The 14,335-nt window shown below is 47.2% G+C and overlaps 3 protein-coding genes and 1 long non-coding RNA gene across 6 annotated transcripts; 2 read left to right on the top strand and 2 right to left on the bottom strand.

Annotated features, from left to right (window-relative positions):
- The first annotated feature begins 7,392 nt into the window (after positions 1–7,392).
- Positions 7,393–9,527, top strand: LOC118503966 (CDK5RAP1-like protein). Of its 2 annotated transcripts, none has more exons than XM_036037882.1 (3): positions 7,393–7,574; positions 7,640–8,816; positions 8,885–9,527. In XM_036037882.1, exons 2-3 carry the CDS (start codon positions 7,652–7,654, stop codon positions 9,433–9,435), a joined length of 1,716 nt encoding a protein of 571 aa, XP_035893775.1. In that variant the 5' UTR covers positions 7,393–7,574; positions 7,640–7,651; the 3' UTR covers positions 9,436–9,527. The 2 variants fall into 2 exon arrangements, with proteins under 2 accessions (XP_035893775.1, XP_035893776.1); XM_036037883.1 differs by having other exon boundaries at positions 7,647–8,816.
- Positions 9,528–9,771: 244 nt separating this feature from the next.
- Positions 9,772–11,021, top strand: LOC118503984 (transcription initiation factor TFIID subunit 8-like). Its single transcript, XM_036037928.1, has 3 exons — positions 9,772–10,007; positions 10,070–10,356; positions 10,432–11,021. Exons 1-3 carry the CDS (start codon positions 9,872–9,874, stop codon positions 10,966–10,968), a joined length of 960 nt encoding a protein of 319 aa, XP_035893821.1. The 5' UTR covers positions 9,772–9,871; the 3' UTR covers positions 10,969–11,021.
- On the bottom strand, positions 11,019–13,259 carry LOC118503970 (ATP synthase subunit beta, mitochondrial). Of its 2 annotated transcripts, none has more exons than XM_036037892.1 (2): positions 13,121–13,259; positions 11,019–13,000 (listed from the first exon to the last, which is right to left on the bottom strand). In XM_036037892.1, exon 2 carries the CDS (start codon positions 12,898–12,900, stop codon positions 11,386–11,388), a length of 1,515 nt encoding a protein of 504 aa, XP_035893785.1. In that variant the 5' UTR covers positions 12,901–13,000; positions 13,121–13,259; the 3' UTR covers positions 11,019–11,385. The 2 variants fall into 2 exon arrangements, with proteins under 2 accessions (XP_035893785.1, XP_035893786.1); XM_036037893.1 differs by having other exon boundaries at positions 13,063–13,221.
- A 303-nt stretch (positions 13,260–13,562) lies between these two features.
- LOC118503993 lies at positions 13,563–14,274 on the bottom strand. The gene is made up of 2 exons (XR_004905240.1): positions 14,013–14,274; positions 13,563–13,938 (listed from the first exon to the last, which is right to left on the bottom strand). It is a non-coding gene; the product is annotated as an uncharacterized LOC118503993 (long non-coding RNA).
- Positions 14,275–14,335: the final 61 nt, after the last annotated feature.

The following is a 14,335-nucleotide window of genomic DNA, read 5'->3' on the forward strand; positions in this document are numbered from 1 at the left end:
GACATTTGATGTTGACAGCCGATCGGATCAGTGAGCGCCACCTACATGTGAAACTAGAAACCATTTGCTTGTTTTTTTTTTTCATTCAAATTTTTAACATCTTCAGGCAGTTCTAGAGCGAAGTCGGAAAATTTAGCTAGCTTTGGAGCTAAGTGAACTCCTCAGCTAGTGTAGATTTGTAGTTTAAATAGAATAGCGTTAAAAGAAAATCGGGCGATTTGATACGTGGCCACTCTTTCCAAGGTAGTGGTTTCCAACAGTTCTCCATTTTGGCAACAAATTGACTGGAAAAGGGTCCTCCAAATGAGATTTGCCAACATATTTTATTGAACATTACAGTGGATAATTTGAAGCCTTCTCTATCGCCGTATTGGCTATAAGCAAACGGTATTCGCTCAAACTGAAATATTATCAAACTTTAGCAGGTAATTTGATGACAAAAATGATTATCCTCAGAATCGTTTTCCCCAACTGAACGGATGCTCCTTACCAGGCATACTTTTCATCACCTTTTGTTACTTTTTAAGATTGCCACAGAGAATGTTCTTTAATTCTATTGAAGTAAGAAGATGTTGTACATCCGGAATCACCTTTTAACTGGTGGACATGTATCTCGAAGCTCAAATTCTATGTTGAAGAGGTATGGAGCTGCTTAAATATGAATAAATCTTCAGCACTCACTTACTTAACTGCTTTGGGCCATAGCTACTTCACTTCAGCTTTGTTTAAGCAGAGGTCTTTCGCCAGGGTGTTTCTTAGTAAGCTCCTCCGAGAGTCTTCTTCCACTTTGTTCAATTATCTATCTAGGTGTTAAATATTGGGTTTGGACTCTTGTACACTCAATTGCGCTGCTCAGTTCCAAGTGTTCCCTTCGAACACTCGCGTTCTGCTCTTCGTCTCAATTGTTCGATATCGACTATTTTTCTAACTCATATCTAACTTCGTTTAGTTTGAAGTGTAATTGTAACAATCGATTGTTGGGTTTTATCGCTGGCACATGGTCATTGTATGGCAAATCCTTAATATGAGTCTTTTATCCGTACGTTAGCAATGAAGAGTAATATCTGATACCTATTTTGATTTCAAAAATTGGAACATTTAGAATCCTTCTTCAACTGTCTGTACCCTGTCCAGTTCTCCTGAACATCGAAGCAGAATAGCTACAATACTTTCGGGTACACCTTATAGAACCAAGGTGCGAGACACATGTTCATGCTTTCTTTAATGTTTAGAGAAATCTGTCCAACAAATAATGCCAACCATTTCCCTCAAAATGTCCTTTCAAACCCGTTTTCGCAACAGAATTCGGCACGGCATTAAAAGAAACCCCAGCCATGCTCGCAGAGACCCGTCTAGGAATTGGCAAGCACGGGTTTTATTTTTTATCTACCATGATCCACGATCACGTTCGGCCGGTTCCGGAATAATTTGCGTGCTTACCTGTGCGCCTCATTGTACTAGCGTGTCGGGATTTTTAAAATTCAATTCAGCACAAGCTGCCTGAAATCCCTTTTCCGGACGGGGACGATAAATGTGCAGAAGCAAGGGAAGCGACCAGGCAAAAAAAAAATAGGTAATGCACTGCAAAGCTGTTTAAATTCGCTAGTCGTCATAGCTTTAACTAGATGCTTGTCTAGTTCGCCCTTTTCAGGGCTAGATTCCTAAAAAGGGAATTATTCCCAGGCTTAACAGGGACCACAGGTAAACCACATGATTATTTGCCCGTTTGTCTCACAAACAATCTCCATTTTCTATTCCACGGTTTTATTTTTGATTTTTCTTTATAGCTTCTTTATCAAAATCTGCAAACATGCTTCATTTTGTTCGTCCTTCTTTTGTTTGTGCGTGATTTTTTTCCATCGTTTAAACACTTCAACATCACCGTCCACCACGAGCATGAGCACACGTACCAATCGAGTGCTCTTATGCAGGGAATGCACCTCGGTTGCATTCGTGAAATAGCCGAAAAGGGGAAACAAATGCACTTGCACATTCGCACTTGCATCATCTGCATCGTCCAATTGCACTCTTGCCGATGCACACCAATACAGCGCAATATCAAAGGGGGGGAGAACCGAATTGCACGCAGCAGTTGCATTTGCATGCACGCACACAGGGACGGCATCGGGCATAGCTGGCGGTTGCATAAAGTGCAAAAGCAAAACGCATCGCCACTATCGCATTGGCCAATTGGCGCGGACAAAATGGCGTCGCGTGACGGCATGCGGCCGAAACCAATTGCATTTAGTCGCGAATTATGATTGTGATGTGAGTCGATCATGTGTGGTCATTTTGGTGAATAATTTTTGTAATTAAGTTTCTTTTACATGTTTTAGGATTTTTTTTGATTATTTATTTGTTTTAAGTTTTTCTTCTTATTATTGCTAAGAATAGTCTTATGATTAAGAGCTTTGAAAGGCTTAGGTCCGGTGGCCAATGCGATAACGGTGCCGGTCTTCACACGGCAGGACCGGGGTTCAAATCCCACCTGGACCGCCTCCCCGTGCGTAGCGCTGTCTACTTTACTACGGGTAAAATTAAGTCACAGAAACCGAGAAATAGCAGACCGAGACTTCTCGAGGTTGTAGTATGTGCCACCAAGGAAGGAAGGTAGGAAGGGCCAGCGCCAGGTAGAGATGGACTTGCCTATCTCCTTGCATAATCTGGCGCTAGAGTGAGCCATCCGTGTCTCGGAGGTGGAAACTTCCGGAACCATCTTCTACAAGTCAATCCAGATCCTGGCATACGCCGATGACATAAACATCATTGGTTTGAGGCTCTCCTATGTAGCCAGAAGCTTACCAAAGCATCGAGCGAGCAGCACTAAACGGCAGCGAGCGAGCGGCTGGTTGGCGATGAACGAGACGAAAACCAAAATGATAGTGGCATCACTAGCAGCCCTGCTAACAAACGCTGATTTACGCTGGAGTGATGTACAGATAGGTGATCGCTCCTTAGAAGTGGTCCAAAACTTCCCCTATCTGGAGTTAAAGGTCAGTACCGACAACAGCATTAGTGTTGAGTCATACTACAGCCTGAGGAAACTTCTCCACTCTAAATACCTGTGGCGACGGACGAAGCTAGAGCTGTACAGAACATTACTCACATACGCCTCTGAGACATGAACTCTGTCCAAAACTGACGAAACCCTCTAAGCCGCGCGTTCGAGAGGAAGATGCTCAGAAGGATTTTTGGCCCCGTGTATGTGTGGAAGGACAATGGAGGAGCCGCTACAATGACGAGCTCTTATAGCTGTACGATGATCTCACCATCGTGCAGCTATAAGATATGCCAAGCTCCGGGGGGCTGGTAACGTCATCAGGATGCCACCGGACGACCCAGCCCGTAAAGTTTTTTTTAAGGCCACAGAGGGACAGAGGGTGCGAAATGGACCAAACTTGAGATGAAATGGTGGTGTTGATACGTCAAACGATTAAGTAACGAGTAAGGTTGTCTGGTGCCTTTCACATGACGGGCTTAAAACGCTGTCCAATAGCTCATACAGCTCGTTCAGACAATTCGTTCTAATTATTCCAAAGTAAGTAAGTTCGTTAGGTGAAACTATTTCATACATTCCTTTCATGAAAAATACTCCTTAGGTCATCGATCGGCAAGCAAAAACGAGTTCCATATCTCCCTTAATAAACTTATCACCACCGCCCAACGAAGGGCAGTTAGTAATAACCCATCCGGAAAACCGCACACTCTACTCACACTCTCTGACTGCTTACACGCCGTTCACCAGTAAGCCGCGCGCTAGAGACTACTATTTTTAGCGACGGAATGTATTTCGGCCTTCCAGCATTCCACAAACCCCCATTGCCCGTGAGTCCCGTTCATGGCCCCCTTCGTCGGAGAAAGCGGAAATATCCGACAGTCGTACCGGCACCACGTGTGCGTTTCTTCCAGGGTGGAATTAAAAATAGCACCGGCCGAATGATGCACACGCCCGAGATGCATGCGATTTTCACAGATGGGCACGGGTACGGTTTCGGCATTTCGGGATCCGATCCGGAGTTCTTTGTTTGGTTTTCAGCAGCAGCACCGGTGATGCCGGTGAAGGTTCGATGATCCGGTAGCAAATCCGGAGAAGGGTGTATCGAGAGCCGCGATGATGATGACAGTGCGTTATGGATTCGTGGAGGGAGGACTTTTTTTAATTCAGTTGCGTTTTACTACCGAAAAGTGTAGTAAAAGTTGCTCAATAAATACAACTGAGCCTTTTTAACCAGTGGCCTACGATAGGCTTTTAGAGTTCCGAGGAGGAATATTGAGTAAAAAGGGAGAGTCGCTAAGTGACCTAACGTCGTTGAGGTTGAAACGCATCAAGAGACATTAAGGCCTTTTCTCTGACCACCACCTCGTCCCCCGGAAGCCGCCCAATCTATCAGTGCCTTAAACGACAAGGTCTCTTCATAAGCTGGACCACTTAGTAAACGATCCCTCTTGAGTACAACCCCTTGTATGGCGTAGCCCTTACAGACTAGACTTATTTTTATCCTCTGTCTGACTGCTGTGAGAATTTGGGTCAACTTTACTGAGCATCTTCCTAATCCAACAAGGACGGTTCATAGTATAAGTAAACAAAGCAGATGCTTGAGGTCCCGAGCTTTCAAGGGGGCTTTTCGATTCATATCGACTGAAACGTATCTTTCTCTAAACCGGGTTTAGGGTTCTGAAAACGTCGATAATTTTGAGAGCCCCGAATTCCTAAATGGAGCTCGTATAATGTGCTTTCTAAGTCTAGAGATTCGGCGTGATAGAGGCCTCCAACTTTCATTGTGGCTAGGGTTCGATCCTCCCAATGGTTTGATCCGCCATTGCTAATGAGAGAGCCTCCATAGGCCCTCATCAGTGGCGGATCAATCTAGGAGCTGAAGGAAAAGCCGTTCGGGGCCTCGTCAATTAGGGGGGCTTTGTCGGCGAGGGGAATCCGTTTTTCCCCTCTGCTATCACAATTAGAGGGGCCTCAACTGCCATTCCACTGGGGGCCTTCAATATCTCTCTGAGTGAGGATCACAAAGTTTATGGAGACTTTTAGAGAAAAAAGTGGAGTAATGCCTAGAAAAGTTGTTACCACAATTCATAGCGAATCGAATCGTTGGACTCGAACGAGTAGCCGCAGTAACCTTCATAAAGCCCATTGTATCCATGGGTCTTGGCTCGCGATAAAGGATAGGAGAGACCCCTTGAATGAGGTCCCTTACACTTAGATTAGATCTCGTAATGATTCAAAGATGGCGTTTTCTTGCCACTTATCGAATATACCTTACTGAAGAGTAGAACCGAAACATTCATCGACATTAACGGACAGTGCGTAAGGACTTTATTCTCTCAAATACGCACCGAAATGGCAGCCATTTTTCTGCAAGCTGCAAGCCGTCCGCAAATTCTACCGTTAGAAAACCTATAATTTATTCACGTTTTCTAACGTACTTCATCTTAAGCTTGCTACACGCACTGTCCACGTACAGGAGCGGTGTGATATTTTTTTGCTGAGCTTCTTTTTCTTGCAGATGGTGGCGGCCAACAGAATCCCAGGGTGCCAAAGATGGCCGAACCCATACGCACCGCATCCAATGCGTGCGTAGTGCGTTAATTATACGTTTGCAACCGTTGCAGCAAACTTTCCCACATTTTTAACCAGAATTTTCACACAGAACAACAAAGTCGCCAACGTAACGGCTGCGCTCGGACAGAAGGATGTTGGCGCCAAAAAATAGCCAACCACTCAGGGAGGTTTGGCCACAGCAAAAACAACAACATGCAGAAAAAACGCTCTGGGTCTCAACCAAATCAGAATTACATTGTTAGTGGCGCAATGAGAACGGCAAGAGTAAGCAAGATTTATTTCCGTGTGCTGATTTTTAATGCGAATCCTATTTCCCGATGACCGGAATGGGGGTTTTCGTCTCACCCGGTGGTCAAACAGGATACGAAATGCGTAACCAGGTGCGTAGCGGCTCACGCATGACAGATAAACGGGATGGTTGACCCCACGGACGGACGCAAAAAAAGGGCGTCTGACGGTAGGGACCGAGGGTGAGCGACCGGATCGCAAGGTGTGGTCACTTTTCACGTCCAGATTACTAGCAAGCGAACAACTGTCCTTAAGATGCCTCCGACCCCTCGAGCCGGCTACCGGATTCGCAGCCTCCCGAAACGATGAATAGCTTTATTTATTCGAAATTCAAATTGAATTCAATTTTCGCGTACACGCACCCAATACAAATCGGACTGAGCTGGGACTGAGGAGAAAGAACGGTGATGGTGGCGGTGGTAGAAGGAATAATTTAATTAAATACAGAAAACAAGTCGTAAAATCTCTATTGTTCCGAATTATTCCCGTGATCGCTGTGAGGTTTGTGTGTGATGGGAAATGGAAGATTTTTTTTTGTTGTTGTATCATGTCTTCCGGGGACAGTTCCGACAGTTTTGTCTTCGTTTTTTTGACCAAAGAAAAGCTGACACTGACGCTTTCACGGGACAGTTGCAGTAGCAGCTTGTCGTTTAATTTGATTATAATAACAATGGCGCCGTCTCTTTATCACGGGACCAGTTCCGCTCGGTGAGATGACAATTGGACAATGATTTTGTATTAATGCAAATTTAATGTGGCCAGTAGTAAGGACACTCATGTGATGGGGTGTCCTGGCAGGGCCGGAACACGGGTCAAAGGTGCAGCTTCCGAACCGTTACAGACCGTTCTGATCTTAGGATCGTTTCCCAAGGCTTCGGACATCTGCAAATTTTCCTGTGAGACTGTATGTGGTACCGAATTTCGATTTCAAGTTTTTCTAGAATTTGGAAAACCGTTAGAAGATCCAGGAGATTTTCTCGGAACAGCGGGTAATATGGGGCGAGTTTTGGAAAAAAAAATCCGTTAAGACAGATGCAAAAATAGCAACTGGAAACGCTAATCGAAGTGTCCGTTGAGATATATGTGAGGAATGAGATCAGTTTCTTTTACTATTAAGTTATTTATACTGAAATGGAAGGCTTAATTCATAATTTATTGCCCCATAGGACTCAAAAGGGGCGGTCCGGTGGCCGAGGCGACAGCGGCGCCGGTCTTCACACGGCAGGGCCGGGGTTCAAATCCTATCCAGACCGCCTCCCCGTACTTAAGGCTGACTACTTTTCTACAGGTAAAATTAAGTCACAGAAAGCCAGAAATGGCAGGCCGAGACCTCCCGAGGTTGTAGTGCCAAAGAAGAAGAAGAAGAAGGACTCAAAAGGCCCCAAAATGCGATGATTGATTGGCTAACGAATATTTCAAACAACAAAATTATAAATAAGCGCCTGAAAGTATGCAATTTGGTGTTATCGATCCGATCTGAAAGCAATCAAGAGGGTTGCACACCCCTGCTGTGAGTGACAGTTACGCCTGCCAAACACATTGCACCGTGTGTTTGTAAACAAAGCACCGGAAAAGCCGCAAAAATAATTAATCGTGCCGCGAGGAGAAAGAATTAGTGTAAAAGTGTAAATTAGCCTATTAAAATATAATCTAATTTATTATTAGCTGTTTAAGGTAGTTATAGATTGTTTGGTGAAACATTTCATCCATATAGGTAAGAGAATGCAACCATTCTTATGTAAGCAGAAAGACTTACTCCAAATGTTCCTATTTTTTTAGCTTGTAGCCAACATGAGCACCTTAGCAAGAAACTCCACACTATTCCGACTGGGGCGAACGATGTTAGCGAAAAGAGCATGCTTACGCAGCCAATTCTTCAGCAGTCTAAAAAATGCAGCCCACCTTAAGGAGGGTCCATCTTTGCAAGACTTTATTCGCAGCTCAACCGACCCCGGAAGCGTCTACATTGCCAGCCGCAATGAGCCCGTACCTTACATTGCACCTGAAACGCTCCGTGGACAGAAAAGGAAAGTGTTTCTCGAGGTGTACGGTTGCCAGATGAATGCCAGCGATACGGAGATCGTATGGTCCATCCTAAAGACGCACGACTACCAACGGACGGTAAACGTAAAGGAGGCGGACATTGTCCTCATGATGACATGCGCGATACGGGAAGGGGCCGAAGATACGGTTTGGAATCGGCTTAAACACTTACGCCAGCTGAAACAGAAACGTGAAGCAAACGATGACCGTCCCCTACAGATCGGTGTGCTCGGATGTATGGCGGAACGGTTAAAAAAGCAGCTGGTAGAAAAGGAACACTCCGTGGACGTTGTGGCTGGGCCGGATGCGTACAAGGATTTGCCCCGGCTGCTAGCGATCGGACAGAAAGGCCAGAAAGCGATAAATGTACTGCTTTCGCTGGATGAAACGTACGCGGATGTGGTTCCGGTAAAGCTAGATCGTAAGTCGAAAACGGCTTACGTTTCCATCATGCGTGGTTGCGATAACATGTGCTCGTACTGTATCGTTCCCTTTACCCGCGGGAAGGAACGCTCGCGCCCAATCAAATCGATCCGCGATGAAGTGTTGCAGCTGGAAAATGAAGGCATACGGGAAATAACGTTGCTGGGACAGAATGTGAACAGCTATCGTGATACGAGCGGTCAAATGCCCGGAGATGCGCCCAAAGAGGCAACGCTGCTAGCACCCGGGTTCCGTACCGTTTACAAAAGCAAGCTGGGTGGCCTTCGATTTGCCGAATTGCTTTCCGAGCTGGCCGAGGCTGTCCCCGAGATGCGGATCCGCTTTACATCGCCCCACCCGAAAGATTTCCCGCGGGATGTGCTGGAAACGATCGCAAAGTACCCGAACGTTTGCAACAGCTTACACTTACCGGCCCAATCGGGCAATACGCAGGTGTTGGAACGCATGAGACGGGGCTATACACGGGAAGGTAACCTCATAAGGAAGAAAGCCACATGCAATCGACTTGAAATATTAAATATTTACTTTTGATTTTAGCGTATTTAAACCTCGTAAAGGAAGTGCGTACCATCATACCGAACGTAACGCTGTCGAGTGATTTCATCTGCGGGTTCTGTGGCGAAACGGAGCCCGAATTTGCCGATACGGTTACGCTTATCGAGTCGGTTGGCTATCACGCAGCGTTCCTGTTTGCTTACAGTATGCGTGAAAAAACTACAGCCCACCGGCGATACAGTGATGATGTACCGGGGGATGTAAAGCAGGAACGTCTTCGCAGGATGATTGTAGCTTTCCGGAGCGAAGCGGAACGTTTAAATCGACAGTTTATCGATCGGACGGAACTGATACTGGTGGAAGGATACAGTAAACGATCGCGCACGGATCTTGCCGGTCGAAACGATGGAAATGTCAAAGTAATTATACCGGCCGGTCCGATACGGTCCAATCGGGAGGGCAATTGTAACGATTTAAGGCCGATCGGAGTTGGGGATTACGTTGCGGTACGAATCAGTGAATCAAACTCACAGATCCTGAAGGGCGAACCGTTGTACCATACGACGTTGCGGGAGTTTTACGCTGTTCGATGACTGTACCTTAATAATTAGGATGATTGTTCGTTACGGTTTTAGTTGTTCAAGCTACAATATATCCTCGGTTTTAATATTTGTTTAAAACAACCCAAGTATTGTTTCAGTCAGATATTATGATAAAATTAGTTAGATTGTAACTTGTTGCCAAATAGTGATATCTGGTACATAAAAACACCATATTCACAAGTACTGCTTCAAAAAATGTAAAAATTACTTAACAATCGCATTATGATAATTTTTTTTTCAAACACCCAATGTCTTCTTTCTTTCACCAAAGGCGAAAAGGACGCACACATTTTGACGTTTCGGGGCGAAACCGAGCTGTCAAAATCGAAGCAAACGGGCGAATCCGTTGAGAAAAGAAAAACATAAACAAATCTCAAGTACGATCGTATTTTGGATGTGAACGAGTTTCTTGCCGCTTTTCTACACCATGGCAGAGCTGAACGCAACGCAAATGGCACGCAGACGATATCTGACGATGGCCATATCGTCCCAGCTGGAGGAGGTTGGCTTTGCCACAGCGGAACGGGATGCACTGGAAACACTTACCGAAATGATGCAGAGCTGTAAGTGTGGGGTCGCCGTCGCAAAAGTAGGCTTGTTTTTACTCACCCCGAATCCTTTTCAGTCCTCGTTGAGTTGGGACAATCGGCACGGAACTACTGTGAGCTTGCGGGCCGCACACAACCGGTAATTGGAGATGTGGTTGTGTCACTCATCAACATGGGCATATCGATACGAGGCATGGAAGCGTTCGCGAAACGCGAAGGTCGCCATATGCTGCCACAGCCACAGCAAGCACAAGCCCAAAAGCAGCAATCGATCTTGCAGGCTGGCCAGAAAATACCACACCCATCGTACATTCCGAACCATCTGCCCCAGTTCCCTGACCCGCATGCATACATACGAACACCGGTAAGTATTCCTCGCTGTATTGACATCACCTAAAGCGAGAATTGATTTTTTTTCCTTTTTTTTCTCTCTCTCTAGACCCACAAACAACCGGTGACGGAGTACGAGGTGATTCGCGAGAAGGCAGCCCAGCAGCAGCGAGACGTGGAACGAGCGCTGACCAAATTCCTTGCAAAAACTAGCGAAATCGACACACTGTTTGAGAACGAGGAAAATCCAATGTTTCCTTTGATTGCATGCAAACCCTCCTTTCCACCGTACCTGCAAGCACTGAACCCGAGCGATCAGATATTCGATTTCGAGGAGCTCGAATACTACTATCTGGTAGCGAACCGGAAGGAAGACATTACGGAAACGAAGGAAGAGGCCGACGCGGACGATGACGATGACGAGGATGGCGAAAGTCCGAAGAAGGAGGAGAAAAGATCACAGCAGGAAGATAAACAAGAGTTAGAGGAAGCTCCATCTCCATCGGCGGGAAAAAATGATTCTGCGACACCGGGTAGCAATTCCGGTCAGTCGTCCGCAAGCGTCCTCAGCACACCGGTTCCGATCGATAATCCGTACCTGCGGGCGGCCACAATACCGCGCAAGGTGAAGCACGATCTACGGTAAAGACTGAGGCAGGATCTTTCTTTGCGCAATAAATAAAGCAAAAAAGTACGTTACGATTTTCGTTCCTATTTTCATTCGCTCGGAGAAACAAACAATTACACGCACACGCTCGTTTTCGTCCACCTCTTCCTGCTTGGCAAGGGTACAAATAGGGATTGTGTTGGTGAGTGTTACTGATTACTGGATACGCTTACACAACTAACGCACTAACAGTCGCTAACCGTCGCTAACCCGCCCGGAATGGGCGATGTGACGGGCATCGGTTCACCAGCGGCACACCTTGATGGAAGTTTTGGGAGGATTGATGACCGAGCTGAACCGCACCGCATCCATCATATCACCCATTACCCGCGGCACCGAAAGCAAACGATTGGACCAAAATTTTGTCATTCATCTCGTATGCCTGGCGGATGTGGCTTAGGCAGCTTCCTTAGCCAGACGCTCCGCCTTCTCGACGACCTCCTCGATCGGGCCGACCATGTAGAAGGCGACCTCCGGCAGATGGTCGAGCTCACCGTTCAGGATCTTGGTGAAGCCCTTGATCGTTTCCTCGAGCGGCACCAGCTTACCGGCGTGACCGGTGAACACCTCAGCAACCTGGAAGGGCTGCGACAGGAAACGCTGGATCTTGCGCGCACGGGCGACGGTCAGCTTGTCCTCCTCGGACAACTCATCCATACCCAGGATGGCAATGATGTCCTGGAGCGACTTGTAGTCCTGCAGGATCTTCTGCACGCCACGGGCAATGTTGTAGTGCTCGGCGCCGATAATGTTCGGGTCCATGATACGCGAGGTCGAATCCAGCGGATCGACAGCCGGGTAGATGCCCAGCTCGGCGATGGCACGCGACAGCACAGTGGTGGCGTCCAAGTGAGCGAAGGTGGTGGCCGGAGCCGGATCGGTCAGATCGTCAGCCGGCACGTAGATGGCCTGCACCGACGTAATCGAACCCTTCTTCGTCGTGGTAATGCGCTCCTGCATGCTACCCATGTCCGTGGCCAGCGTGGGCTGGTAACCGACAGCGGACGGGATACGGCCCAGCAGGGCAGACACCTCCGAACCGGCCTGGGTGAAACGGAAAATGTTGTCGATGAAGAGCAGCACATCCTGTCCCTCCTGGTCACGGAAGTACTCGGCGACGGTCAGTCCGGTCAGGGCGACACGAGCGCGGGCGCCGGGCGGCTCGTTCATCTGACCGTACACCAGCGCGACCTTGGACGACTTGTCCTTCAGCGAGATGACACCTCCCTCAATCATCTCGTTGTACAGATCGTTACCCTCGCGGGTACGCTCGCCGACACCGGCAAACACGGAGTAACCACCGTGCGCCTTGGCGACGTTGTTGATCAGCTCCATAATCAGTACGGTCTTGCCGACACCGGCACCACCGAACAGACCGATCTTGCCACCCTTCGCGTACGGGGCCAGCAGATCCACCACCTTGATGCCCGTCACCAGAATCTCCTGCTCGACGCTCATCTCGATAAACTCGGGCGCTTCGGCGTGAATCGGAGCGGACAGGTTGGTGTTGATCGGACCGCGCTCATCGATCGGCTCTCCGATCACGTTGATGATGCGACCGAGCGTTTCCGCACCGACCGGAATACGGATGGGCGAGCCGGTGTCGAGCACGCGCTGGCCACGCACCAAACCCTCCGTACCGTCCATGGCAATGGTGCGCACGGTGTTCTCACCCAGATGTTGCGCAACCTCCAGCACCAGCCGGGCGCTGCGGCCCTGCACCTCCAGCGCGTTCAGAATCGGGGGCAGCTGCTCGTCGAACTGCACGTCCACGACGGCACCGATGACGGCCACAATCTTGCCCTGTGCACCGGCGGCAGCCTTTGCCGCTGCCTTGGCCGCGTACGATCGGGCCAGCACCTGCTCCGCTCGGACCGCGGTGGTCATGAGCGATTTCATCGTCGAAAACATCCTGAGTGCTGAGATGTTTCTCTAGCTTCGAACACGGGGTACGGACAGTCACGGGAATCGATCGATCGAGGTGGGTTTTTTTTCTTTTCGAACAAATTATCTGCAGAAAGAAAATGGAGGATGCGTTTAGCAAAAAACGGAGCAAGGTCGATCGGTACTTACACCTAGAAGATAAACTAATGGGGAAATGGGAAAATAACACTGATTACGTAAAACCTACCGGATGACAATTTGTCGGGAAAATGAATTATACAACCGCAGCTCAAACAAGACGGCAGCGGTCAGAATTTTTCGATGCGCCTGCCACACTGTGCTGAATGTACGCTCGCGGACCTGTCGTCTGCTGCCAGCTTGTTTGTAGTTCGCTTGGTCGTGAGAACGGGTTGCTCTAGACGGTAAGCTGGTAATATTTTTCTTCACCAAACCGGAGCAGAAATTTCATGAAAACTTTTAACACACTTTTGCATTTTATTTCTTGATAAAGCAAGTGAAATAGTGATTTCTAAACAAAATGAATTAAAGATGTTCTAAAAACGCTGATTAGATGACATTTGAGGCGGTATTTTATTACTTGGGTAGCTTTTCGTACGGAATTTGACAGTTCAGCTTTCTGGGAATCTTTCGTATGATTGTGGGCGCTATTTCCACAGACTTGAAATACATTTTCGCCTTATCTTCTCAATTTATTTTTAATTCTAGATTGTTTTTTTTTTGTTTGCATTCACAGAACATCAATGGCATCAAATACCTTCACCATCTTGTTCTGTGATATCTAGCAGGTCTATCTTCCATCGCACTGCAACCGACATGCACCCAGTACACAGCGAACTTATTTACTAATTAAATGAATTCACATTTGTGGGCAATTTGCGTGCCGGTTGGGAGGTAGCCGACTTCGGCTGCTTGCTGCTATCGTTCTGACACGCTTTCCTGTCGATTTTCTCCTGCTTAGCCTGTTCGTACTCCTTCAGGTCGCTCAGCTTCAAGGTGAAGGCCGGAATTTCTCGTCGCCGCATGATGGAATGATTTACGCTCGCACTGAAACGAGATAAATCACGGTTAGACACACTTTAAGTTAAGATAATTCAATTAAAGCAATGATTTAATCTTACTACAGCTGTTAAGAAGCTCGGTACAGTTCTTTGCGGTTCAGTAGATGTGTTAGCAAACATAAACAAAACCATCGCCACACACACACACGCATGCAGGCACATTCTGAAATAAACCAAGATTACTTTTACTAAGGTGTGAACATTCTCCGTGGCGATGTTTTTCTCTTGCATGGTTCAGAGTGAACCTGGGACGAATCACAGGGTACATTTATGCTCTTTTACTCGAAAAGTAATCAAAAAAACATCTTAATTTCGTCATAAGTCGTTAAAAAGTAAATTTTTGCTTGTTTTTCTGTGAATCGTAATGTATAAACCTGCACCAT

The sequence above is a fragment of the Anopheles stephensi genome, chromosome 2 (assembly GCF_013141755.1).
Source record: "Anopheles stephensi strain Indian chromosome 2, UCI_ANSTEP_V1.0, whole genome shotgun sequence".
In the NCBI taxonomy this organism is placed as follows: Eukaryota; Metazoa; Arthropoda; class Insecta; order Diptera; family Culicidae; genus Anopheles; species Anopheles stephensi.